General features: G+C 37.0%; 2 protein-coding genes across 4 annotated transcripts; both read left to right on the forward strand.

Moving 5' to 3' along the window:
* The first annotated feature begins 2,742 nt into the window (after positions 1–2,742).
* On the forward strand, positions 2,743–13,384 carry LOC126371949 (uncharacterized). 2 transcript variants are annotated; one of them, XM_050017415.1, is made up of 5 exons: positions 2,743–2,913; positions 5,283–5,341; positions 10,250–11,712; positions 12,364–12,540; positions 13,286–13,384. In XM_050017415.1, the coding sequence occupies exons 2-5, from the start codon at positions 5,293–5,295 to the stop codon at positions 13,328–13,330; spliced, it is 1,734 nt and encodes a 577-aa protein (XP_049873372.1). In that variant the 5' UTR covers positions 2,743–2,913; positions 5,283–5,292; the 3' UTR covers positions 13,331–13,384. The 2 variants fall into 2 exon arrangements, with proteins under 2 accessions (XP_049873372.1, XP_049873373.1); XM_050017416.1 differs by lacking the exon at positions 2,743–2,913 and adding an exon at positions 4,066–4,103.
* A 5,315-nt stretch (positions 13,385–18,699) lies between these two features.
* Positions 18,700–26,365, forward strand: LOC126371953 (SREBP regulating gene protein). 2 transcript variants are annotated; one of them, XR_007567103.1, is made up of 5 exons: positions 18,700–19,034; positions 19,248–19,395; positions 20,126–20,277; positions 21,871–25,571; positions 26,097–26,365. XR_007567103.1 is itself a non-coding variant. In XM_050017419.1 (4 exons), the coding sequence occupies exons 1-4, from the start codon at positions 18,870–18,872 to the stop codon at positions 22,069–22,071; spliced, it is 666 nt and encodes a 221-aa protein (XP_049873376.1). In that variant the 5' UTR covers positions 18,700–18,869; the 3' UTR covers positions 22,072–26,365. The 2 variants fall into 2 exon arrangements, 1 of the variants encoding a protein (XP_049873376.1); XM_050017419.1 differs by having other exon boundaries at positions 21,871–26,365.
* The last annotated feature ends 224 nt before the right edge of the window (positions 26,366–26,589 follow it).

A 26,589-nucleotide genomic window follows, 5' to 3' on the forward strand; every position in this document is an offset into this window, starting at 1 on the left:
ATTTCCAATATCATGCAAATGACCCGATCGCTTGGAGGAAACGGAGTCACGACGCGGTGTTCATGTTGCAAAAGCCTGCCAAAGTCAGGCATGTTCCGTTGTATCAGCTGATGATGAAACGCAGTCATCAATGCGCGATGTCAGCTTCTAGAGCCGTGTGCAATGATTTCTAGGGTAGACAGTAACCTTAGGGGATGATCGCGTAACAAGAGTACAAATAAATAGACAGTAAACATTGAGACAAATTATTATTGAGTGTATGGACTGGTCCACCCGAAGGACGTAATATACGATCCCGACGACCCGATTACTCTAGCCATAGAGGCAGCCAATCAGCTCGCGACACCAAACACTTCAGGACCCCGATACCGACCCCGCCGGCGTAGTCGACGATTTCCTTCAATCAGCCTTTCTTTTTTTCTTTCCTCTCAGACGACGCCCTAAGCCGAGGTTTGCGCCCAACTGGGCACCCTCAGGCCTGTTGTCTTAAACGTTGTACCGGGTGAGAGCCTTTATCCTTTATTTGTCTGGCCAAGTAGTTAATACGTAAATGGGTAGTGAGTAAATGGACTGGTCCACAGTGGTGGTGGTGTCCTTTCCAGCATAAGCCGCGGCGCGAACCACGATGCTGGTATTCTGTGGACCCTGCTAAGTGAGGCACGGACATCGTGTCTCCCACAAATACAACATCGACTATACTTACATCCTATAATGTTTATTTAAAATGATTTGTCACTTAAAATTACGAATAAACAAAACATTTCAAAATATTACACAAAAACTAGTAAGTCTAAAATACCGCCCCCTCTCGTACCCGGTTCAAAGGTGCCCATTATACTGGCCGCGTTACCGCGCACTATTGCCAAGGAAACCTGTTGAACCAGGAACGAGCTGGCGCGGGGGTCACTACCGCGGTCCCTCAAACGCCTCCCCAAAACACGAATAATAATCCTTGGCCGCCGAGCACCACACACCCGAAGTCTCGACGGCAAAAGGGACAAAATCGTGGGTCCGCGTTAAGTCCCCGTATTTCGCCAGCTTTTGGCTAGCGGCCCACTCGGCAGCTGCCCCTGCGGTTCGAGTAGTACGAGGCAGGTGCGTTGCTGCAAACGTGCAAGCACAGGTGGCGTCCCACAATAAAGCGCGCCCCCTCTCCCAGGGTATGAGCGTGAGTGTTTAAAATGAAAGTTGTTTACAAAAATTAAAAACGTGTAGTGAAGCTGTAATAAGACGAAAAAAAAATGTACTTATTCTTAAAAATTGGCTTACGCGCTTTTTGAACGTCAAAAATACATACATAACACACATTACATACATACATTACATTTATATAACTGGCTGTTAAACTACTAAGTACCACATCAGAAGCTGTATCGCTGAGGAAAAGACGTGGCTAGAAAACCTCCCAGCACAAGGCCCTACTCCTACTGTTTAATGTTTTCCTTTCTTGTTTTTAAGTCCATTAAATACAACAATACTTACAAAATAATGCATATAACATAATATTAATAAATAAGTAGATAATGTTAGAATGTGTTTTGAGTTAGTGTGTGTGTGTCGGAACAAAAATATGTAATTAGTATTCATGGCAACCCAAACCGGTTTGGCCGGAATAGAAGTACTGATAGCGGGCTTGCGACGCAACATTTTTTAAGTTTAAGCGTAAAAAATGTACAGACAGACACAGTTACTTGCTTTTATAATATTGTATGAAGGACTAACTAAGGAATCACGTTCTCAATGCTCCTCCTACGAAACAGTATTAAAAAAAAATAATCGTGATCTAGACCTAATTTATCATATGCGTAAGAAGGAAAGAAATGTATACAATTTATCACGTCAGTTACCAGTCACTCGGCCGTAAACTGAAAAATCTGTAAAACCTTATATGACGAGTAGTATGCGGCCACACTTATTTCTACGTATTTTTTGATATTTTTTGCCAAATACACAATGAAATGCGTCAATTAACTACTACCGCTATTATAAAAACACCTCCGAACTGTCTACAGTTCAAAGTTCAAAAGGTGAATAATCAATTCTTCTATTCTACTTAGAAGTTGTCACCTCGGAAAAGACGCGTTTTTAGTATTTATGTATATAAATATATGTTTATGTTTATGCCTTTTTAGCCCTTTATGTTTTTCAACTAAATATTAATGTCAATGTGTGTATATTTTAATGTTGTAAGGATAATATCAATATTATCCTGTCACTTTCAATAGTCTTAAATCATAGTAAGTACTACTCTATTTTTCAAAAAAAATAATTTCGTGTGTAAGAGTGTGATAGAACGCCTATAATTTAATTTTTTCTTCGATACGTCCATCAACCGGTGCACTAACTCTACCATGAAAAATACGCTAGTGTTGTGCAAATTTGAATTTATTACCTGAAGACCTGGAATTCAATTGCTCATAACTAATTCAAATTTAAACTTAGACGGCCAATACTCTCGTATGTAATTTGTAGATAGTGACAGAGTTGGCACACGTCGGGTTGATGCCCCCGTTCCGTTACACCCGCATAACTGCATAGAAACTGCATAGAATTAAAAAAAACATGCTAAATTCAAATGCAATAAATGTAATGCAAATGTGTCAAAATTAAAAGCATGCTCGTTTCAAGCATGCTATGTTATGAGCATGTGTGACTGTACCTTAATATACAATACATAATGCTCAAAAAAGAGGTGAAGGAACCGACATGGATTACCTATCCCTCTCTCTGCCTCAAAGCTCTCATTCATTCCGTCATTAGCTGCGCCCAGCAGAGCGCGCACGCGCAACGACGCGCGGCCCGTCGTGTTTTGCTATGTACTTACCACATAAATTGAAACAACAAAACGCAAACTCAGTTTAATTGCTGTGTATAAAAGTGAATCAAATAATATAGTTATAACAAACGTGGAAAGTGAGTGCATTTTAAGTGTTTTTTTTGTATAGAAAAATAGGTAGGTAGGCTTCCTGTCTTTGTGTAGATTGAAGCAAAGAGATGTCCGTAAAGCATTTTTAGCTAGGTTATGGAACTCATTCCTTCACACTCCAACCAACCTTAACATTATAGTCAATCGAATATCATTTTTACCTTTTTTAAATTAGGTACTTTTTTAGTGTAATACTTTTTTAGTGTAAACTTTAGTAGGTAACACTGAAATTATAATTACGTACCTACCTACCACTTAATTTACGGCCATTTGCCTAATTCGTTTAATGATATCGAAACAACCTTTACCGTCTTCCAATTTTTATTTATTTATGCTCAAACCATTACTTAAACTAGGTACCTACCTGTCAGCCTCTAATAATGTATTAGAAACTCAAGATTATTAAAAAATATATATTATTAAAGATTATTAAGGCCGCCTTTGCCCACCTTAGAATAAATTTATCCTGTAAATGTTTTGTAAATTTGTGTGCAATAAAGTGTTTCATTATTATTAATAATAATAATAATAAAAGTCCGGGACTCCATAGTCCCGAGATATGGAAATGACATACTCACAATAATAATTGTATTTTTTTATCATAATATATAAAACTCATCATCACTAATATAAGAACCACGCATAGCATTCCCCATGCATTTGTCCGTGTAGCATTCTCCATGCTACTTTTTTAGGGAGAAATAGGGCAGTGGGCAGTGATGAAAATACTAAACCGATTTTAATAAAACTTGCACTATTCCCTTCACTGAATGATACTTAATGTAATACATATAGGCTTCATGTTGCCTACAAACATTGATAAGTGTATCCTTCACAAAAGACATCAACGAGTTCATTTTTTTCCATAATATTTTTTTTACTTGAAAACCAGTAAAGAGTTATTGCATTTTTTTTACTTACTGAGAAATGCGTGGACAAACATAGGTAACCTACGAAATTTAACATACACGTTTAGAAGCCCACACAGACTAAATACGAACAATGTTACATGTACCCATAAAGGTCAAATTGATAACGTCCTTTTTTTTCTCAAAAGGCGCTACAGCCAGATGGGAAGACGTGGATAAAATAAAATGGGGACTCATAGTAGCGGCGCGGGCGCAAGAACTCAAGAGGCGATCGGTCGCTAGCCTTCACAAAGAGTTGTCTTCGTTGTGTTTGTGTTATGTTGCCTTCACTCGAAAGTAGAATTGCTAGATTTTCCTGTTTATATTAGGCATTGGCAAAAAAATTTTATTATTACTATTTATTTATTATTATAAATGCAATGTCCTGTGTGATTATGATGTGCCCTCTGCCAATCATATTGTACAAGAGAGTTTCTGTTAGTAGGCTGAGTAGATTTTAAAAATCTAGGGGATTAAATTAAAAAAGTCGTTTAAAAAAGCAATATTGCTATTTGACATTCGTTGACAATGCGCACTAACTTTTATATGCGCAAAATGTCAAATTGCAATATTTATATTTAGATGAATTGTTTACACGTGGCCTTTTTAGTCTTTAGACCCTCTGATCTGGATTTTACACCCCGAAACACGAAGTGAAGTGAAAAAGGGGTAGTTGTCACTCTACCAGGGAAAGAACAACCTTAACATTTCAATTTAATAAATAAAATAAAATAAAAATAGTTTATTTCGTAACCTGTTACACTTTAACAAATATTTTGGTTACTCCTTTTAAGTAAAAAATATACCTGTAGTAGGAGTATCCGCTCTTCCAACAGACATTATTTAAGAACAGAAGAACAGGTTTGACAAAATGAAAAATAGGAAAAAATAAAAATAAATTAAAATAAGAAAAAAGAAAAGTACCTACTTACTTAAATTAACACAAGTCATTTTTTGTGGGTCACTCTCTCGTTCTATTGTGTGTGTGTGTGTGTGTGTGTGTGTGTGTGTGTGCGTGCGTGCGTGTGTGTGTGTGGGGGGGGGGTGTGTGTGGGTGTGTGTGTGTGTGTGTGTGAGAGAGAGAGGGAGAGAGAGTGTGTACGTGTCAGTATGGTGAGAATGTGTAATGTTTGTTTGTGCGAATATAATGAGAAGATGTGGAAATAAAATATATCAAATGTTTATTATGTTGTATAAGCCGCTGGGTAGATTTATAAAGAGAAAAGATTTGTATCTTTGTGTGTGTGTATGTATAAATATGTGTTTGTATTGAATAAACTCAAAAATCAAGGGGCCGGATTCAAAAATTCATAATATCATGCCTGTATCCTCAAAGGGGTAGCCAAAGGTGTATATTATATACATCCACTCCTCGGCAGCTATGTTTAAATCCCATGTTTGAATTTTATTTACATACTTAGGTATACCTATCTATTTTAATGTTACAGAATTTCAATCATGAGTGAAGAACCTGTGCAAGCAGAAAGCCGGACAAATGAAGAAACAAGTACGTATACTAGAACAATTTCATATTTTATCTATTATACCGTTTACACACCTATGTATCCACATAATTCCACTTACTACGATCTTGACACACCGCTTTCGCTTCCTCTGCCCTCATCTCTGGGCCAGCAATGGCGGCTTGTCATAGGATTGAGCATACCTGGTTTTCTTATACCATGCGTCGAGCGACCGTCCTAGCGGTCGTGTGTTCAAAGGTCTTGCAATGCGCCCAGAGACCCCGCAGCCCCCAACCTTCGCGCCCCTCGCCGCCATGATCTGCCGACTACCTGCTGGGGTGACCTTATTATATTCGTTGAGTCAACAGTAGTCCTTCTCAGAACTTGCTGGCTTATCTTAATTTCAAGGAGAATATAACGGCTGTTATTATTACATTTGCATCGATTTTAACTTAAAACCACAGAGTCGTGGTCCTCAGTGGATACCATGCGGTGATAACTAAGCTGAGTGGGACGTGGCCCTGGGGCGTCCGCTCGCCTCACTTTAAGGCGAGCGGATCTAGCCCGGACGGGGCTAGAACCGCCGGCCTTGGGGGCTACCCTAGTCGGCCCTAGCTATCACCCGGGTTACAATGACCAATCTCTACCCCTTATTCTTTTCTCTTCGTGTTTCGGTGTGCATAAAAAAAAACCCTCCACACTTAGAGCATAGGAACCATCTTGCACAATAAGATCAATAGAGGGATACCAGCTTAGGGCACACCATAAGCACCCATTATCTTTGTTAATCCCAACCAAAGAGGCAAAACTCACTCACATACCCTCGAGCAATCCCACTCGAGTTGCGAAAGTTAGCAACTGATCGCCTTAGAACTTCTTGCGCCGCGTTTTCTCTAAGTATAGGAGATTGGCCATCCCTTAAATATGGCCGACAGCTCTGAGCCGTGGGCCGAAATCGGTAGACAAATACTGACGCATATTTTAGGGGATGAAAGCAGCGCGCTTTACGCTAATATATGCAAATTTGTACTGCAAGTTGCGGCGTTAACTTGCGATACTCTGTCCCCCGCACCTCTTGGTGCTAGCTCCCGTGCCGACCGTGCGGCATCACCCTCACACCCCACGACTCCCGGCCCCGCCCAGCCTACCGCGTCTGCCAGCCCCACCGCATCCCTCGCCTTATCTCAATCGCGCGTGTCATCTCCAGACGTTGCCGAGTCCGATTCTTCATCGGATTCTGTGGACTCGCCCTCTGCAGATGACATATTCACGCTTGTGGAGGGCCGTAAGGGGAAACGAGTCCGCCGTCATCACGAATCTGAGCTTACTAAGGTTCAGAAGACGTCCTCGGCGAAATCGATCCCCTCCTCCACCTCCGAGGCCCTAAGGCCCCATCTAGGCACTCAAGTACTTTACCAAAAGGTCCCACCCCTCCGCCCTTGTATATGAGGGACAAAAATAGGTGAAACGAAGTCTCCGTAAAGAGATCGTCCTGTCATCTTCTAAGCACAGAAAACTCACTTTTATTCTTCAAGCCGATCGCTTGGGAGGAGCAAGACAAATATATCTGCGTAGTCTGAGATAGTTTCTGAGTAGAAATTCATTAAAGGCCGATCATGACCTATGCAGGGGTACTTTTCACTCAGACGAGTCCCTCTCAAATCCATCGCCTACAGGTGATACATAATCGTTTCATGTGGAAAGCCATGAGGGCCCCGTGGTTGCTTTGAAATGAAAATCTGCAAATTGAGCTAGGTCTGCCAACCATTACCCAATGGCTCAAATTAGCTTCAATACTTTTTCGATTCTTCTCCGCACCACCCATATCCCCTGGCAGTAGCGGTTTCCTAATACATCCCGCTTAGGGACGGTACTGAAAAGTATTAGCGCCCGAAGGACGGAATTCACGATCCTGGCGACCTGATTACTCTAGCCATAGAGGCGGTCAATTAGCTCGCGACAACAAACGCTTCAAAACTGATACTGACCTCGCCGCGTGGTCGACGATTTCCCTCATTCAGCGCTTATCGCCACTAGGGTCAATTAGGGGTTCTAAGCAGAGGTTCGCGGCCAACTGGGCACCCTCAGGTCTGTTGTCTTAAATTTCTTACCGGGTGAGCGCTCAGCGCTCCCCATGTGTCCAGCCAAGTAGTTAATGCCATTTGCGGCCAAAAATAACTTCACCCTCATCAAAATATTCATGCACTCTCATCGGTTAATATGGTAACGTGTACAAATATTACAATTTCAGGTATAACGCAATCCCTAGTCTTTAAATTTGAGGGATGATTCACACCATGATTCTAAGTTGGTATTAAGTGGAATTTTCCTTCGCAAAAGTCTGGCACTAAATTGCTTTTTTTTTAAACACCAAAATTTTCATGATTGTTACTAACAATCTGTATAATTATGTATCTCTATCTATTTCCGTTGGTCCTGTCCGCCATAACTTGAAAACATCATCTTTTTTTAAAGAAATTTCCATAGGTTCACCTAAAAATTTGAAAATTCCAAAAAAAAGGAGATCATCGGCTCTCCATACTTTGGCCGGCCCAAATTTGAAAGTGCCGGCCAGAGAAAAAAAATGTGTCGAACCTTTCGAGTAGATTGCTCTGAACATTTTTTACTATGACACTAAACGTGTATAACCATTAGTTTGGCTTTAATTGGATTTTAAAAATCACGATTTTTCATACATTTTGTAAAAAAAATATTATGTCCGTTGGGAAAAAAAGGGATACAGGCGTATTACAAAGGACCGTTAGAACATTTATTAGTATGGCGCCAAACTTCTATGACCATTATTTTGACTTTTATTGGACTTTCCGTTTTGGTTAATATGTTAAAATGCCGGTAATCGAAAAAAATACGTCGAATCTGTCTAATAGTTGCTTCTCAATATTTTTTAATATGACACCAAACATCTATGACCATTATTTTGACTTTTATTGGAATTTACGTTTTAGTTCAAATGTGAAAAGTGCCGACTAGCAAAAATACCATGTAGAGAGTATCGAGTAGATGCCTATTAACATTTTTTTCTATAGCACCAAACGTGTACAATCATTAGTTTGGCTTTTAGTTTATTTTAAAAATCTTGAATTCTTATTTATTTTGTTTAACAATAAAGTGCTTTGGGCAAAAAATGCGGTACGGCGGATTACAAAGGACCTTTAGAACATTTAATAATCTGGCGCGAAACATTTTTGACCATTATTATGACTTTTATTCGTCTCTCTTTCCGTTTTGGTTCTAATGGGAAAATGTCAGCCAGCGAAACAAAATAAGTCAAATCTTTTGGTAAATTACTTGAAACGTATTTTTTACTATATTACCAAATGTAGACTTTGGCGTTTATTGGACTTTTAAAAAAATCTTTTTTTATATACTTACATTTTAACAATGACAACAAGCAGAGCTTTCCCAATGACTAGTTATTAGTCAGATAAATACTTTGTGTTATTGTTTTGTGTGTTGTTAGGTGAACTTCTATATTAATAATATCTGATTTTAGATACGACGTTGGCTGTAGTTTTTGCATTGGACTCAACGTTACGGCCTAAGTTTAGGTTGAATTATGGTATTGATTCATCTTGATCGTAGATGGTTACCACCCTCCAAAGATAAGCTTGCCATCTAGTGACGAAACTCGTATTTTGGCATGACGTCTGAAGAAGCTGTTAGGGAAGACAGGAGTCGGGCAGTTATACTTTGCATGTATGCCGATCACAATCTCCTTGTGCTACTCGGCCGATATAGCACACTACCTCACATTTCTTAAAAAAAAATAAGCTTCTAAAGCGTGTATCACCATCAGGTGAGATTTTGGTCAAACGAAAACCTATTTTTGATTTATAAAAATGTGTCCAATGACGACCACGATATTACGCCTTTACCTGCAATATCGCCAGATAAAACTTTTTTCGCCAAAGTGTAGGTATCTATGAAAACTCCAGATTTTGGAGAAATCTAATTGAGTTCAAAATAGTGGTCATAGACGTTTAATGTCATAGTAATAAACATTCTGACGATCCTTTAAATAACGCGCCTGTCATATTTTATTTTATAACATCAAAAATCGAGGTTTTAAAAATCCAACAACAGCCAAACAAATGGTCATACACGTTTATTGTCATAGTGAACAATGTTTACAGGTATCTTCTCGATAGTTTTGCCATGTGTTTTTGCTGACCGGCACTTTTCACATAGAAACTAAAACGTAAAGTCCAATAAAAGCCAAAATAATGGTCATAGACGTTTGGTGCCACAATAATAAATGGTCAAATGGATAAGTTTTAACGGGATATACCAATATTGTTTCTTGGCCGGCACTTCACATTTTCACCAAAATGTATGAAAAATACAAGTTTTTTTTTAATTCGAATAAAACCGAAAATATTGACGCTACAGCTTTGGCGCTATAGTAATAAATGCTCAGACGGATAAGTTCTAAGGATATATACCATTTTTGTTAATTGGCCGGCACTTTACATTTTCACCAAAAATGTATGAAAAATACAGTTCTTTTAATTCGAATAAAACCGAAGATATTGACTCTACAGCTTTAGTGCCATAGTAATAAATACTCAGACGGATAAGATCTAACGGAATATATCAAAATTATTTTTTGGCCGGCACTTTGACTTCTGGGCCGAAATCCGATGATCTCCTTTACGGAAGTTGCGAGCGGAAAGTAGTATCTCGATAAATCATTTAAATGTAATGTCAGGTACAGGTAAATCAAGATTATTTTGTTAACTAAATTACTAATTTGTAGATTATATGTACACTGTAATTGTCATTGTAGCTGTTAATGTTTTATATAAATGATATAGTAGTACTTAATACATAAATAAATAAAATATACGTAAATAGCTACAATATATAATACGTAGGTATTATTATTATTAAATTATTCCTTATAGTGAAACAACCTGAATATTTTGTTACAGAAAACATTATGATGCAGATGGCAGATTTTGACTTCAACGCACCTGTGCTAGTAAAAGTCATATTTGAAGACAATGATGAAGATTCAAATACCAAACAAGAAGCATGTCAAGTAGCTGACGATAATAACGGCACAGACATAAAACTAGATGGTGCCGGTCCCAGCGAGATTCTTAAGGATAATATTATAGAAGAACATAATCAAGATGTTAAAAAATCCAGTTCAATAAATGAAAATGATATTTATGTTGACAAACCAGTTAGTGATAGACCTCCAGATACCGTTAAATCTCTTGAAATAAATGTAGAAGAACTCATAAGTCAAGCAATACAAAGAGTAATGCAAAATCGTTCCGATGACAACAAAAATTTAAAAAGAAAATCACATTTTGAAGAGCCTTGCCCAAAAATAAGGAAGGAAACAACTCTTACTGATAACATTATCAGTAGTAATATTACGAACAATAACAAAACTGACAGTTGCATTCCACAAAATGACGTGAGCCTAGAAGATACTTCAGTACTAAATAAGCAGCTACCTGTAACAAATCAGAATACTATTAATATTCCAAATAGTAACAATACAAACAAAGGAAACTTATCTGAATCTTTTAGCACCACTTGTGGTAGTAACCCGGGAAACCTATGCATTATGAAGCTTTTGAAATCTGTTGCCAATAGCTTAATACTGGTTATAAAAGCTCATAGTATCTGGCGCCATGCCCAAAACAAAGCTTCACAAGAAGAAATAAATACAACACAAAATCAATTTTTGCGAATTAGAAACCATTTCTTCCATATTGCATATAGCGCTGTTGAACATATTATTATACCACAGCTAGAAAACATGGCGTTTGTCAAAAAGTTTATGGAAGAAGTTGTAAAATTAAGTAATGAGATGAAACAATGCGTATGTTTAGAAACACAGGTAAAACCGATTTTCTATGAACTAGTGGAATGGACAAAACGAAAAAAAATGTGGTACAGTAGTAATACAGGACTAAGTTTACTCCTCCAATCACCACATGAAAACTCGTTGAATGGTAGTGCATACAATAATAATATAGGTTCTGGAAATTCTGTATTATTACCTACATCTGAAACCCAAATCAGTATCGCAGTTAAGCAGGCTTATTTGCATGGTAATAACAATGGGAGCACTTACCAAGAGTCTTATGAAAACAGTATTGGCCGTCAATATCCACCCCAAGACAATATTATTAACAGAAAAAACGATCCAAGGTTTTTTGAAAAACCGCCTCCACTCTATCGGCACACGACCACAGGAAATTCTTGGCAAAACGAAAGTGCCGTAACAAGTGCATGGAACTGTATGGAAGTGCAAGCGAATGCTAATCAACAGCCGCATTCGGTCCGAAATCATCAAAATGTGGAGGTTACCAGATCACGCTCAACTGATAGCGGATTTGCGAGTCCAGTCCACTTCAATAACACGGGCCTGACGGTAATGTAACAATCAGTTTAAGTTCCTACCTATATATATGTTATTTAACTTGCGCATCAGAAGCAAAATTTCTTTTTGTGGTAGCAGCAACAAAATTCTTGTATAGGTAAATGTACTCGTAATTGTATGCGATGAGTCGTACGCAGTACACACAAAGAAATATGTTTCTTGACTCTTAAGCTATGACTGAACTTTTAACTTTTGATTGTACCTTTCGATTTGGTATGGAAATTGTATAACCACGACAGTGATAATATGGTAATATACCTACTGTAGAGCATACACATGCTTGGTTGCAATAAATATCAGGTGTGGTCTGTTTCCCACTAACAATTCAGTTGGACACGATATATTTTAATGAAAGTAGTATGATATTTGATGACGAGATTATAATATCGATATTCATGAGATTATTACTAGTATTTCTAAACGTACATGCAAAGCAAGGTATTTACATCGATCTATACTTAAAATTAGAGAAAGAAAACATGCATATGGCTCCACTGGAGAGAATGCTCCGCAACGGGGCCGTGATATTACGTAGTTTTTCTTTCTCACTATAACACGTACGCATAAATTCGTTTCACGTCGACTATGTACCTACTGTATTTGTACATAAAAGTGTAAAATATAATTTGATAACACTTTCAGAATAATAGCAAAGGAGACAATTTCTCGCGGTCTGCTACGCCGATAATAACGCACATAACCTCGTTAAATCCTGACGCCCAGTACATTAAAGAGGGAATGTGTCACGTCTGTGGGACTATCACGCATGCGATGTGCGTAGGATGCTATAAAAAATATTATTGCAGTTTAGAATGCCAGGTAATTCACTTTAACTTTCCTTATTAGGTACAAACACAGGCAGGCAAAAGTGCGGGTACTTTGTATACATTGGAATGGCAGTTATTTATAAGATAGGGGCCCAGACAACCAAAACTAAACATATTATGGCATTTGTTTAGTTTTTCCACACACGCAATAAAGAAGAAGAGTATTCCAGTTAAAGAAATAAATATTTAAGTCTCAACGTATACGTAAAACATATACAGGGCAATATAGTAGTAACATTTATACATTAATGATACAGAATATTACTGGCACCGTAACGAAAATAAATAAAACGTCTATTTGATGATACTAAAAACGATGGTAAGAGCTTTTCTTGTCGGAAATATTTAATTAAGATTATGAGTTTCTGCTGCGCCGCAATGTTGTCCGATTAATATTAAATGGTTTTTATGAATTTGTCATTTTTATATCTTTATTTTAGGGATACATGCAGCACAATATGGCGCTGAAAATATGTAAAAAAAAAACGAATTTACCGACGGGAAATTCCACTTGATATCAATTCGGAAGATATCATAGTCTGAATCGTCCCCCAAAGTTTTCGTTACGATGTCACTATGCCTTATACCTTTAGACACTTTTTTTTCGGTTTTTACAACGTACCTACCCGAGAAAGTTAACAGCTGAAAGCAGTCTAGATTTTTATTCCCACTCTTTCACCTTTCTCGTTTTCGTGTACATTACATTGAAGTTACATTAGTACTTATTTTAATTTCAGCGGGCAGATTGGAAGTTTCACAGCGCAATATGCAGAGAGAGATAATACAGAAAAGTTGTTGTTATTATTCTATAAAATATACGTATATTTTTTTTGACACATGGTATTTTAATTTATTCCTATTCCCAAAATTTTGCGTATACTGATTATTTTATTATTACAATCTTACGAGATAGGTGACGATGATGACGATAGATGGTAGACGTAGGTAGACGATGACAAACACAAACAAGAAAGCCTCTAAGAAGCACCTAATCTTCAAATTCACCGAGATTTGCTAAGTTTTTCGGAGTCCCTGCCACGAATTTAAGTAGACCAACAAAATATACGAGTAATGAGATCGCCTTTTCCACGTGGCCCGTGTGGTAGCCCAGGAAGAACGTTAGATTCTCACTGTGAGATCCCAGCGGGCCTAAAGCAATAATTTTTGACTTTGTTTCCGAATGCATATGTTTATCACGTGCTCAGCGGTGAAGTGAAACATCGTGAGTGAGGAAAGCTAGATTCCCGAGAAATGCGTTTCGGAGGTAGGTATATGACCTAACCTGCATTGGGCTAGTTTTTCCTTCGCGGGATGGAAGGTCAGACTGGCAGTCGCTTCTGTAAGAATTCGGACCTGTCAAATCTTCAGTTTATGTAAGACCCTGTGAACACGGATAACGCTAAAGATATGATGTGTTTGCCATTTACAATTATTGTAAATACTATGCCCTCAGCACACATTGGCCGAGGCAGGTCGCCGAGCCGTGTCAGGTAACGCAAACGGGTCGGGTAACGTGTACTGGACGTATCGAATGGTATCTCTCTACCCGGCACCAATCCGCACCGGGCGCCGATCTTACGTCACACGACCCCGGACACTTCATACTAACAACCTCGTTTTACACAGACACTACTCATTAACGTTATCGTACACGCGCATCTACGTGTGTAACGTCTGACGCCTATACGCTTGAAGACTAAAGTCAGACTGAGGCGCGAGGTAAACCTAGCTCAGACGCTGGTGGGAAGCGGAGAGTCGCCGTTCTACACGTTAGTGAAATGTCCAATCTTGCCGGGTTGGTCTCGGACACAAATCTTCTTTCATCTTATTCTTTCATATTCAAGAACCATCATTGTCCATGTAGCCCAGAAACGTTGAAAATTTCTTCTTTTGCAACACATCCTAAAACATGAAAATATTTATTTGTAACACAATGGAAAACAGAATGTAGGTAGGTAATTCATGGAGCGATAGCAAACCGCCTACTAACGAATTATATGTATACAGTTGTTAACGAATACTGAGAGGATGATTAAGCTCATAATTCTGACTTAATATCTAGTGGAATTGTCCCTCGCAAAAGTATGGAACTGAAAATAATTAAAAAAACACTAAAATTTTCATGAATTTTCTGACAGGAAATTCCACTTGATATCATCTCAGAATCATAGTCTGTATCATTCCCCTCAGTATTCGTTACGGTGTCACTAACAGCGGTACTTGTATGGTTACATGTACGTACTTGTAAGGGGTGTAAGTGACATCATAACAAATACGGAGTGGGATGACTGTTGGCTCATTATTCTGAGTTAATATCAAGTGGAATTTTCCATCGCAAAAGTATAGAATTGAAAATATTTAAAAAGCACAAAAGCCATGCATGTTACGACGGAAACTTCCACGTGATATTAATAAATCAGGGATGTTATGGATATGAAATTTCTGATACGGATTGGATATGGTTTTAAGAATGATTATTGTACCAGATACGGATACGGATAATAAATTATTTCGGATTATCCGTTAGTTTCGGATATTGATAACTGACAAATTGGTAATAAAGTGGTTTCATTTACGGCAAATGTTATAACGACAAGTTATACTATATGTTATGGCGACAAAAGAGGAAAAAAACAATGGGCGCGGCTTGTGTGTCGGCAGTGGCAGCGGCCAGCCGCTCAAAACAACTTATCATATCATAACGTGTCTCAGTTAGGTTCCGCTCCTATCCGATATTGTCCGAAACTTTTATTTCGAATTCGGTTACGGATGATTTTTTATATCGGATATCCGATAGTTTCGATTACGGTTACGGAGCTCCCTAACATCCCTGCTCAGAATCATAAACGCCTACAAAAGCACTTCTCCGTGAACGTACCCACCCATCAGTACACTGTCATACGTTTGTTTTTCGCGCAACCCGCGCCACCGCGCGCTACGCCGCGCCGGTTGACGCGCTGCGCGTAGTGATGGGCAGGGAAAGAAAAAATTGGGTGGGAAAGAAAAAATATCGGGAAAATATGGGAAAATAAAATAAACACCCGAAAAATTCCCGAATCATGGGAAAATATTTTTTATTTAATTATTTTTAATCTTATTATTATTTGTATGTCGTTTCCATGTCTCGGGTCGGGTCTGTCATGGAGTCCCGGACTTTTGGAAGGCGTGCGTGGGGCCGAAGCCAACACGTAGAGGCCCCTTAAGACAATTTACTCTAAATGTGTTGTGACACCAACCGGCGACTATCCCTGTATGCACTATGGGAGTGCACCCAAAGACAATCCCTGGTTCGTGTAGGACTATTGCAGATTATGGGAACAAAAGAAACTGGGCTATTGGGTTGGGGGTTAGTGAACCTATATACTGGGGCTATGGGGGACTATGGCGCCTGCTCGACCAATGTTAATAACAGAGATACATTGGGCAGGCGGTGACTCGTCACTCACTGGTTTGGCCACCTATCTAGCCGACGCGACTAGACGGCAAGGCAGCAACATGGTTGTGAGCATCTCAGGGTGTCAAGAGGTGTACACCGCTTTCTGCGAGGCGGTTTACCCGCCTTACCAACTCGCGACTTATGCATCTTTCACTTCCACCCTGCGAGCGTATAGCTCTAACGCCCCACTCTGGCTGGCCAATGAAGGCAAGCCAGAGGTGAGAGTCCTGCGGCCCCCGCTAAAGTCCACTCCGGCCAGCCAGTACTGTCACCATCTTTGTTGCTCTTCTTTGGACTCTCTCTAGTAGTGCAATGTCCTTCCGATAGTAAAGTCTCCATATTTGAAACCCATGTTCTAACAGCGGTCTGACGTAAGTAAGTTTTGTAAAGCCTAAGAAACAATTCCGTATCTATATGATAAAAAGCTTTTCTAATTATGTATAAGAGTGTTCGTCCCACTTTAGATTATGTGTTCACGTTATGCCAAGGTCCTTTTGTTTTTTAACACACTCGAGAGGTTTTGAGTCAATGGTGTAACTCAACGTGGGGTGGTTACTGCTAATATGCAACACAGTGCATTTGTCTACGTTTAATGTGATTATCCAATCTCCAAGTAATTACTCTATCAAGATCATCTTGGATTATATTATGGCTAATAAGTGGATTCCCCGTTATTTTCGTGTCATCTGCAAAGAGTGATATATCAGACATGATACCATGTTTAAGATCTGTAAGGTAGATACTGAATAAAATAGGTCCTAACACCGATCCCTGCGGCACACCGCTGAGGACTTTTCTGGGAACAGAGTATGATTCTCCGATGCGCACAGAGAATGTGCGATTTGACAGGAAGTCTTCAATCCACTTCACGACATTGCCTCTGATTCCAAAGGGCTCTAATTTAGCAATCAAGGGTGTGACAGGAACTCGATCAAAAGCTTTTTCATAGTCCAAGTAAATAATATCTGTAGGTATTCGTGCCTCCCAATTTCTTGCACAAAACCATGTTGCTCCTCGATGATGACATTCTCTCGTGCCAAAAGCATCCTATATATCCTATAATATGTAGATATCTTTGCATGGAATTATTAAAATTGAACATTCCATTCAAAATATATTACAAAGGAGATCATCGGCTTTCCATACTTTGGCCGGCCCAAATTTGAAAGTGCCGGTCAGAGAAAAAAAATGTGTCAAACCTTTCGAGTAGATTGTTCTAAAATTTTTTTACTATGACACCAGACGTGTATGACCATTAGTTTGGTTTTAATTGGATTTTAAAAATCTCGACTTTTCATACATTTTGTAAAAAATAATATTATGTCCGTTGGGAAAAAGAGGTATACAGGCGTATTACAAAGGACCGTTAGAACATTTATTAGTATGGTGCCAAACTTCTATGACCATTATTTTGACTTTCAGTTTTGGTTAATATGTTAAAATGCCGGCCATCGAAAAAAATACGTCGAATCTGTCTAATTGTTTCATGGCTGGCACTTCACATTTTCACCAAAATTGTATGAAAATTCAGTTTTTTTTTTAAATTCGAATAAAACCGAAAATATTGACCCTACAGCTTTGGTGCCATAGTAATAAATGCTCAGACGGATAAGTTCTAAGGATAATACCATTATTGTTACTTGGCCGGCACTTTACATTTTCACCAAAAATGTATGAAAAATATTTACAGCTTTGGTGCCATAGTAATAAATGCTCATATATGGATAAGATCTAACGGAATATAGCAAAATTATTTTTTGGCCGGCACTTTGACTTCTGGGCCGAAATCCGATGATCTCCTTTAAGTTTTTTAAGAGTTCATACGACACTACGACAGAAGATAAATTGGGCATAAGTAGGCATACATTATATTTAAATGGTCTTTGTTGGAAATCCTTACTTTTAATACAAATATATGCGATAAAAAATATTTTCCCTTGAAATGGGAATTTTTCGGGTTTTTTCCCTCAGAATTGGGAAAATTCCCAAAACGCGGGAATTTTCCGGGTAATAACCCAACACTAGCTGCGCGTCCCTGAACGCGGCCTGCTGTTTTGTTACTTACTGCATTATAATTAGTTTAATTTTCTATCAACGTGGGACTCTCCAGGCTACGTTCCCCAAAAATAATATAGATGGTGCTGTCGAGATAATTGAACGTGATAATTACTATCTATTTTTTCGTTACTCGGGTACATTATTATTCAAAAATACAATGAAGACGCATATAAAAATAATTGTTGCTTGATATTTGGATCACATTAGTAATATAATTATTTTGCTACCTATACTGCTCATCGCATGAACGGAACGCCATTATTTTCAGTCAGAGTTGCCAGATTGATTGTTGAGGGTGTTTTCGCAACTTTGGGGAAATAAATATTCGCGATAGTGTTATTATATCGGAATATTCAATAAACAAAGTGTATCTATCTATTTTCGCTTCGTGCAAACAAGCCGCTTCATAACTCCAAAGTTTATGCAGACTTTTGAATTAATTCGTTTGGGGTTCGAAGTAGGAGTCTGCTCCGAGGGCGGAGGCTTAGGTTTCATCATTCTTCGTGATCACCTTTCATCATTTCAATAATCATCATTAAGGAAAAAAATACATAAGACATGGCTGTATGGGCATAGTACCCATTGCCTTTCCCTTCGGGAAAATCCAAAACAAAAAAATGACAGCCATGCATGTCATTTTGACATTTGTAATGTCACTTGAGCGTGTTGTATTTCGTAAATGCCATTAACTTTAATAAATACCAATTTATTAAGAAAAACAGGCTTGAATTCTGCTTTCTATTTTATAGATGTGTTGAATGAAGACCATAGAAGTATTTTAAAATGCCGTGGTTCAGTGAGCTTGAATTGATCAGATAGATGCAGTTATGATGTTATTAATTTACTTACCATTTTCATATCATTGGTCGAGTAAACACGGCGCCTATACGATGTGGTATGCAGCGTTGGTGCGTTTCATCAGAAGGAGATTAGTATTGGGAATAATATTTGCATCTTCACTGACATACTGTATCGTTAGTTTCTTACGAGAGGTTAGTTTTCAGATAACTTGAACGCACCTTGTGCGTATTACATATAAAGTGGTAACGCTACAAAATCTTCAGACTAACTCTTTATTACGTTATTTTAAGTTGTTGATTATGTCCTATGATGCCCTTTGGTTGTTGTTTCATTGTTATTCCAACTTTGGCCATGATATTTTCCTACAGCATTAATTTGAAATATATCGTTATATTCAATTCCAGGGTAGCCACAGACATATGATATACCAGGATGTATCAATAGAGCGGAAGCCGTTTGTTTGGCGAACTCTACAAGAGCACAATGATACAAATGACGGCATATCATGCAGGAACTCTGTACAGGGGAAACTACTTTTAGTAGATGATAGAGGTGAATAGATACAAAAGAAATATACTAAAAAGCCCACCTTTTTAACATCTTATCCTTTTGTTTTAGTTAATATGCACACAGTTAATAATATTATTATTTTTGAAACTCACACTGACAATCTTTAACGGAGTTCTGAAGCCACAATCATCCAGTCCTAAGATTGATGATACATGATAATTAAATACATGTTCTGGTGTAGTAGTTATCACTGTAACAGCCTAAAATAATGTCCACACAGAACTATTATAGCTACATTAATTTTATTGCACCAAAATAAAAAGAAATATTTACAAAAGACTCTTTGACTAAGACACGAGTAAGTACACGGCAAATAGCGGCTTATCACTTACAGTGATTTCTTCCATACAACCATAAGATGATAGTTACAGTCATAGGTACAAACTATATTCGGAAGTAAATTGTGATTTTTCAACTTAGTCTGCTAAGTGAAGACACCATTATTTATTTCATTGTCTTAGCATTACATTAAATATTCTTTTTAAAAATCCATGTGATGAAAAATGATTGTGTCTGAAAATATCAGCCTTAGAAGTTTAAATAAATAAACATACTTGTACTTGAACATTTATAAAACAAATTTATTACACTATCGCCTTAATTACTGTTTTTTTATTTTATTTTTCCTTGTTATTCTTACATAGGCCTCCCATAAACATTCTCCACTCTTTAATATAACAAATTAATCAAATATAACATTTCTAAATTTCAGGATACATTTGTCAAAGATCAGACATGATGAAGAATGGATGTTGTGACCCCGACGCGGAGTCTTCTAAGAAGTACAGTTGTGAGTCCTGCAAGGAGAACAACTGTTGCATTATTTACGAACATTGTGTCTCGTGCTGTTTAGATCCAGGAAAGGTGAGAGTAATAATATTTCTTCAGTCTATACCAAGCCAGTGCGCTCTTTTTTACCTATGAGACTTCATACAGGGTGACCCAAAGATTGACGTTTATAATGAAAAATTAGGTAAAGGGGCCTATCTGAAACACCCCCATGTGTGTGTTAACGGTTATTAACGGTTTAGGAGATATGACACAATTTCTACTGTAAATATACATTCATGTAAGTATTTATGTTCATTCTTAAGAATGTGTTCTTTTACGCAGTGAACAAATAGTATCTTGAACCATCAGTAGAGGAGTCTGTAGGCAGTATATAATAGAATTTATAATAGAGTTTCAATGGTGGTGTGCGTCAAGCTAGCGGCCTCAAAAAAAAATGGCCACGAAAAAATAATTTGACCATACCAAAAATTAGTACTCTTATTGAAAAAAATAGTACCTGTTGTAAAAAATTAGTACCATCACGGTTCTGAATTTATAGCCATGTTTTATTGCACTTGCTAGCTTGACGGTGAGCGAAATTTGGCGAGAGTTAACGACAAGGTCTTTCGCTTTGATTTAAACGCCAAAAAATAGTACCGAAATAGTACTCACCCCCTGCAAAATACCGAAATTAGTACTTCAACGGTTCCAAAGTTATAAAGACAGTTCTTTGATCCCGCTGGCTTGACGTTTTGAAAATACCTATTATCTGGGGAACGCTTGCATACTTCAGTATGTAACTAATGTCAATAAACTCGTATGAAATAGTACTCCCTACCATCATAATTTTGATCCGATTCTCTTTGTAGAAATATGTTAAAAAATCATCATAACCTATGCCATACATTTGTTGTTGATACAGTCACGTAGACAATTACATAACCTCACAATTTATTCGTAAGTATTGCCATCGCCAGTATTGCCATTTTGGAGATCTACCCTACCATTTCTTTGCACTTCAGAGTGTTGCTATTACAAAAAATTGCTATTGCATACACCCATATGCACTAATTTTAATAGAAAATGGCTGCATGGGTCTAGTTCTTATTGAAAACAATCTGTGATTTTAATACATCATAATACATTTTTAATCTGCTGTTTTATTTTATAATTTATACCTTCATGTTCAATTTGTTACGGATTGAAGTGTTTGTTAATAAACAATTTGCAGTATTTGTAGAATAACTCAAAGAGTTTCAACAATGATATTACTTCCGTCAAGCTAGCAAGTGCAATAAAACATGGCTATAAATCCAGAACCGTGATGGTACTAATTTTTTTACAACAGGTACTATTTTTTTCAATAAGAGTACTATTTTTTGGTATGGTCAAATTATTTTTTCGTGCCCATTTTTTTTTGAGGCCGCTAGCTTGACGCACACAAATGGTGCTTATTCTTCCTACAAACGACTTCCTACGAATGCTATCTACGTAGATGGATGTCAAACAGCTATTGGTCGAAGACCTCGACATATTTCGCGCCGCACAATATATATACCGGTTACCGTGCAGAGCCTGCAGGTTTATTTGTAAAGCCGATAAAGGCTACTTCTTAGAAACTTTGCTTTCAGAAGTATGTTGCAGTGCTCAGATTCTTAATGATAATATTTATATTTTTGGTTTCAGAGAGACATGTTAGAGCTAGTATTATCAAAACTCTCAGCGGAAGAAAATGTGTTGTTCCGCACTTTGAGTGACGACTATGAGTTGTGTCTAACCAAGTGTCGAACCAGCTCACATAGCGTCCTTCACGAGAACTCGTACAAGGACCCTGCACACAAACACTGCTTCGGCCACGAACCGCCCAAGTTCAGGACACCAGACTAGTAAATAGTGAAATTAGGTAGCTACTTTATAATATTTTAATTTTACTTTTAGACAGCTGGAAACTTGCTCTAGAAATATCTGTTTTAGCGGTTCTCATTGCTGAGCTGTTGACATTATAAGTCTCCAGTTATGAAAAACATACAGTTTTACCATACTACACTCATGCAAGTTTTAATTACTGTAAAGTATAGGGCCTAGAAACTGAGTGGAACTACTTCATTAACAAGTAGAAGTAAAGGAAGTCCATATAATGTTAATAATAGCTCCACTCAGCTTAATTTAACAAATTCAATGATGTTGATTCTGGTGAACTTGATTTTCGTTTAGTTTAATTTGATAGTTCTAAAATTAGTGCTACCTATGCCTCACTCATACTTAGTAAACATGGTACACCATCTAATTTATTTTAAGTTACACCTGTCATTTTCTTTTCCGACAAAAAGGAAAGGGACGGGTAATCGACAGGCATAAAATATAAGGAGAAAACGTCAATTTTAGGCAGACACTTAAACAACCAAATTTTACATTGACCAATAACCCGACAGTATTAAGTTGACAGAACACGACAAACAAGTTACATATCAGCGGGATGCCTATTTAATTTTTTTTTTAAATGGAGAGCTGTCAATCATCCGTCCCTTTCCTTTTCGGCAGATAAGAAATTGACAGATATAACTTAAAATAAATTTAGGAGATGTCTGCAGGAATCAAAGCCACTATTTTAAGAGCTATCAAGCTAAAATAGTAATCAAGAATTGTCTACCAGAATCAAAACCATTAACAATTGAAAATCAGTACTGTTAAGTAGACTTTGCACTCAATGCATCAAGATAGTGATATGTTATTATCCCATTTGAATTTAGATAGTTTTTTATATTTAAAGAAGTTATAGCAAATAATTATTCTTTGAGCAATAATGTTACTGTTAGGATGATATGTTTTAAGTATACTATTTATTGCCAATTTTTACGTAAAAGTTTAACCTCAAATATAAAATAGCCGTCTTCATCAGTACTTAAAAGATTTATTGAGGAAATTATTTTTATTATGATTTAGAATATTTTGCGACTTTAACTTCGTGCGCAGCGATGAAAAAGGCACCAATCGCCCAATGCCATTTGAAGTAGGTAGGAATTATACCTATTATTTGCCTGCGAAATGAATACTACGAATTAATACTGCGATATGTAGCTTCTAACACGGAAATTTACTTCACGTAGACATATAAGATGAATGGTTTAGGATTCCTTGTCAAAATATTAAATCAAGTAATGTTAGCAAAACAGTGCTCAGTTCGCATTTTTCGCTAGGTGTATGTTATGCCTAGTTCGGAAAACCCGTGACTTACATCGAATTCCGTCTCGGGGCCCTAAACCACCGAATTTGGCACGTGGTGTTTAGAATATTATTAGGCTCGCTCCTACGGCTCGCTCCCTATTACATGGGACTTAGACACAGCTGTCAAGTGGGTGCATTACTATACATCAAACCCAGGTGTGATGCTATGATATGTTATGTCATTTGCTTTGTGATCGAGTGATTTAAATTAAGAAAAAAAATCGGGTGTCATTTGACAGTTGATGGTGAGTATTGTGGTCAGAGGAAATTAAATAGATGAGCACATCAATGCAAAAAGGTGAACGAACTGTTCGTGAAGTCCAATGCAAACCGTTGAAACAAATATAAAGCTGTGGCACTTCACTATTTTTATCTCTTTGTTCGTACATTACATACATACAGTACATTATCCTTTTGTTTTGGACTGATTTAAGGCTTGCATTTACAGGCTGGAAACTGGTAAACTCTTTACCATAAATCATATAATATTATACATTAAGTATAATACATACAATAATTATACATTAAGTATAATTTTATATAATTTATCCCGCGATATTTAGCTTTAACACTCTCTTAAATTATTACGAATGCCTTAATTACGATTTATATTATTTAGATAGTATACCTAATGTAAGTTAACTTTCATATTTAAATCATGTTCTTGAAAACAATTATTAACCATGCCATACTACTGTATGGTAGACACTACTGTGTCTACCGAGACGGACCTAACTTCGTTGTAGTTAAGGTTTGCAGTAAAAAAAAGAAAAGGAATCATCATCGTCACGTTGAATAACTTGCGGTAACTTAATTCTAGATTAGTTTGCTCTAAAAATAGTGATGTCCTTTATTTATTTTGTGACTGTAAACTTTAGCTATAATTAAGTTTGGTCCGCTAGAACAACTCTATTGTTATTTCCGGCCTGAACCAGTGAGTGGATTGATAACTTAATTCTAGTTTAGTTTAACAGCTCTAAAAATTGCGACGTCCCTTACGTATTTTTTTAACTCTTGATGTTACCTATAATTTCGTTTGGTCCGACAGATGAAACCGACTATTTTATGTCTGGCCTGATTCATCAGTGAGTGGATTGATAACTTAATTCTAGTTTAGTTTCACAGCTCTAAAAATAGCAACATCCCTTATATACTTTGTAACTCTTAATGTTAACTATAATTAAGTTTGGTCCACATGAACCAGTAATGTGCCGGTCTCGGAAATGTTCCCAAATGGGAATGTGTAAAAGCTCTTTAATAGTAAGGATACTGGCTGCTTTTCTTTTTCAAATTGTTCTTTCTTGTGCTCCGGTCAGGTTAGGTAATAAAGCTCTTTTTATGTTTCCACTTTGGGAACGGCACTTCACTGGCTAGAACCGACTATTTTTATGTCTGGCCTGAATCAGTGAGTGGATTGATAATTTTAAGATAAGATACTTTATTTGCCAAACATGAGTATATAACACCTTAGAGTAACTGTGAGAGGAGTAGTGATACGCAGGCGTTCTCCCATAGTGTTTGCACATTTATGAAGTCCAAAACTAGTTTGTATCCTACCGACTGATTTTCTCGCCGAACGATAGTGTTTACCAGATTCTAGATGGTTTTCGATAAAAATGTCAAAGAGATAGGAGTCTACATTTACAGCTGTGGGTCTCGTATAATCATTTAAAAATATAATTATTATTTTGTTAAATTATAATAATTAAAGTAATAATTAGACCTACCTTATTAATTATTAGATCTTTATTATCATATTTTAAACTTAAACGTCTTCCGGAATTTATCGATAAATGTGTTATCCGGATGAATTCCGGTATTAATGACGTAGCTTTCCTATTCTCTGCCCCGCAAAAAAGGATATTTTTTGACGTGATTTATTGTAGATTTGCCACAGAGGGCATTAACTACTTGGCCGGACAACTGGGAGAGCTGAGAGCTCTCACCCGGTACAAAATATAAGACAACAGGCCTGAGGATGCCCAGTTGGGCGCAAACCTCGGCTCAGGGTGTCGTCGGATAGGAAGCTTTATAAATATTATAAGTCCGCCATGTTTTGCCTTCAGGAGTATCTTTTTGGGCGATGATGGACCGATATCCTGTCATTAGCTCATTATTATGTCCATCTTAGTACGAATATCAGGCGTGGCGGATTGACTTAGGTCACCTTTTCACCTACTTAAATCTTGAATAAATATATACCTCAAGGGTTTTTTTTATTACAGGGCACTGTTTTATTGGTGTTGTAATTTTTACTAAAATAATAATAAATAGTTATGTTCAAGAACTCATATTAAAACCAGACACACATACTCATCAAATATTACAATTATTTTTCACGGTTACCAAATTAGTTATTTAATACTTGTTATGTAGGTAAAAGATTTTTTATGGAGTAATAAAATATTTTGTACAATATTTTTCGAGTCTTAATTTATTACTGTACCTAACACCTCATTAAGAATAACCCTAAATTTATTATCGTACATATTCGAGTAAAAATGTAGAGTTCCATAATAACATAACTAAAACATAACTGTAGAGTTACATAACTGAATAAATATTTTAAGTCCGCCATGTTTTGCCTTCGGGAGTATCTTTTTGGGCGATGATGGACCGATATCCTGTCATTAGCTCATTATTATGTCCATCTTAGTACGAATATCAGGCGTGGCGGATTGACTTAGGTCACTTTAAGTTTACACCTTTTCACCTACTTAAATCTTGAATAAATATATACCTCAAGGGTTATTTTTTATTACAGGGCACTGTTTTATTGGTGTTGTAATTTTTACTAAAATAATAATAAATAGCTATGTTCAAGAACTCATATTAAAACCAGACACACATACTCATCAAATATTACAATTATTTTTCACGGTTACCAAATTAGTTATTTAATACTTGTTATGTAGGTAAAAGATTTTTATGGAGTAATAAAATATTTTGTACAATATTTTTCGAGTCTAAATTTATTACTGTACCTAACACCTCATTAAGAATAACCCTAAATTTATTATCGTACATATTCGAGTAAAAATGTAGAGTTCCATAATAACATAACTAAAACATAACTGTAGAGTTACATAACTGAAATGGGAGTTCCATAATTCCACTAGTAAATTCCCTTTAAATCTTATACTCAAATAGTATAATGAAAAATATCATAACTGCAAAGAT

The sequence above is a fragment of the Pectinophora gossypiella genome, chromosome 13 (assembly GCF_024362695.1).
Source record: "Pectinophora gossypiella chromosome 13, ilPecGoss1.1, whole genome shotgun sequence".
Classification (NCBI taxonomy): domain Eukaryota; kingdom Metazoa; phylum Arthropoda; class Insecta; order Lepidoptera; family Gelechiidae; genus Pectinophora; species Pectinophora gossypiella.

Coding starts and splice junctions, on each gene's coding strand:
- LOC126371949 (XM_050017415.1), top strand. CDS start 5,293: ATGAGTGAAGAACCTGTGCAAGCAGAAAGCCGGACAAATGAAGAAACA. Junction 5,342..10,249: donor CCGGACAAATGAAGAAACAA/GTACGTATACTA, acceptor ATTTTGTTACAG/AAAACATTATGATGCAGATG. Junction 12,541..13,285: donor ATTGCAGTTTAGAATGCCAG/GTAATTCACTTT, acceptor TTTTAATTTCAG/CGGGCAGATTGGAAGTTTCA.
- LOC126371953 (XM_050017419.1), top strand. CDS start 18,870: ATGATGTTATTAATTTACTTACCATTTTCATATCATTGGTCGAGTAAA. Junction 19,035..19,247: donor TCGTTAGTTTCTTACGAGAG/GTTAGTTTTCAG, acceptor ATTCAATTCCAG/GGTAGCCACAGACATATGAT. Junction 19,396..20,125: donor ACTTTTAGTAGATGATAGAG/GTGAATAGATAC, acceptor TCTAAATTTCAG/GATACATTTGTCAAAGATCA.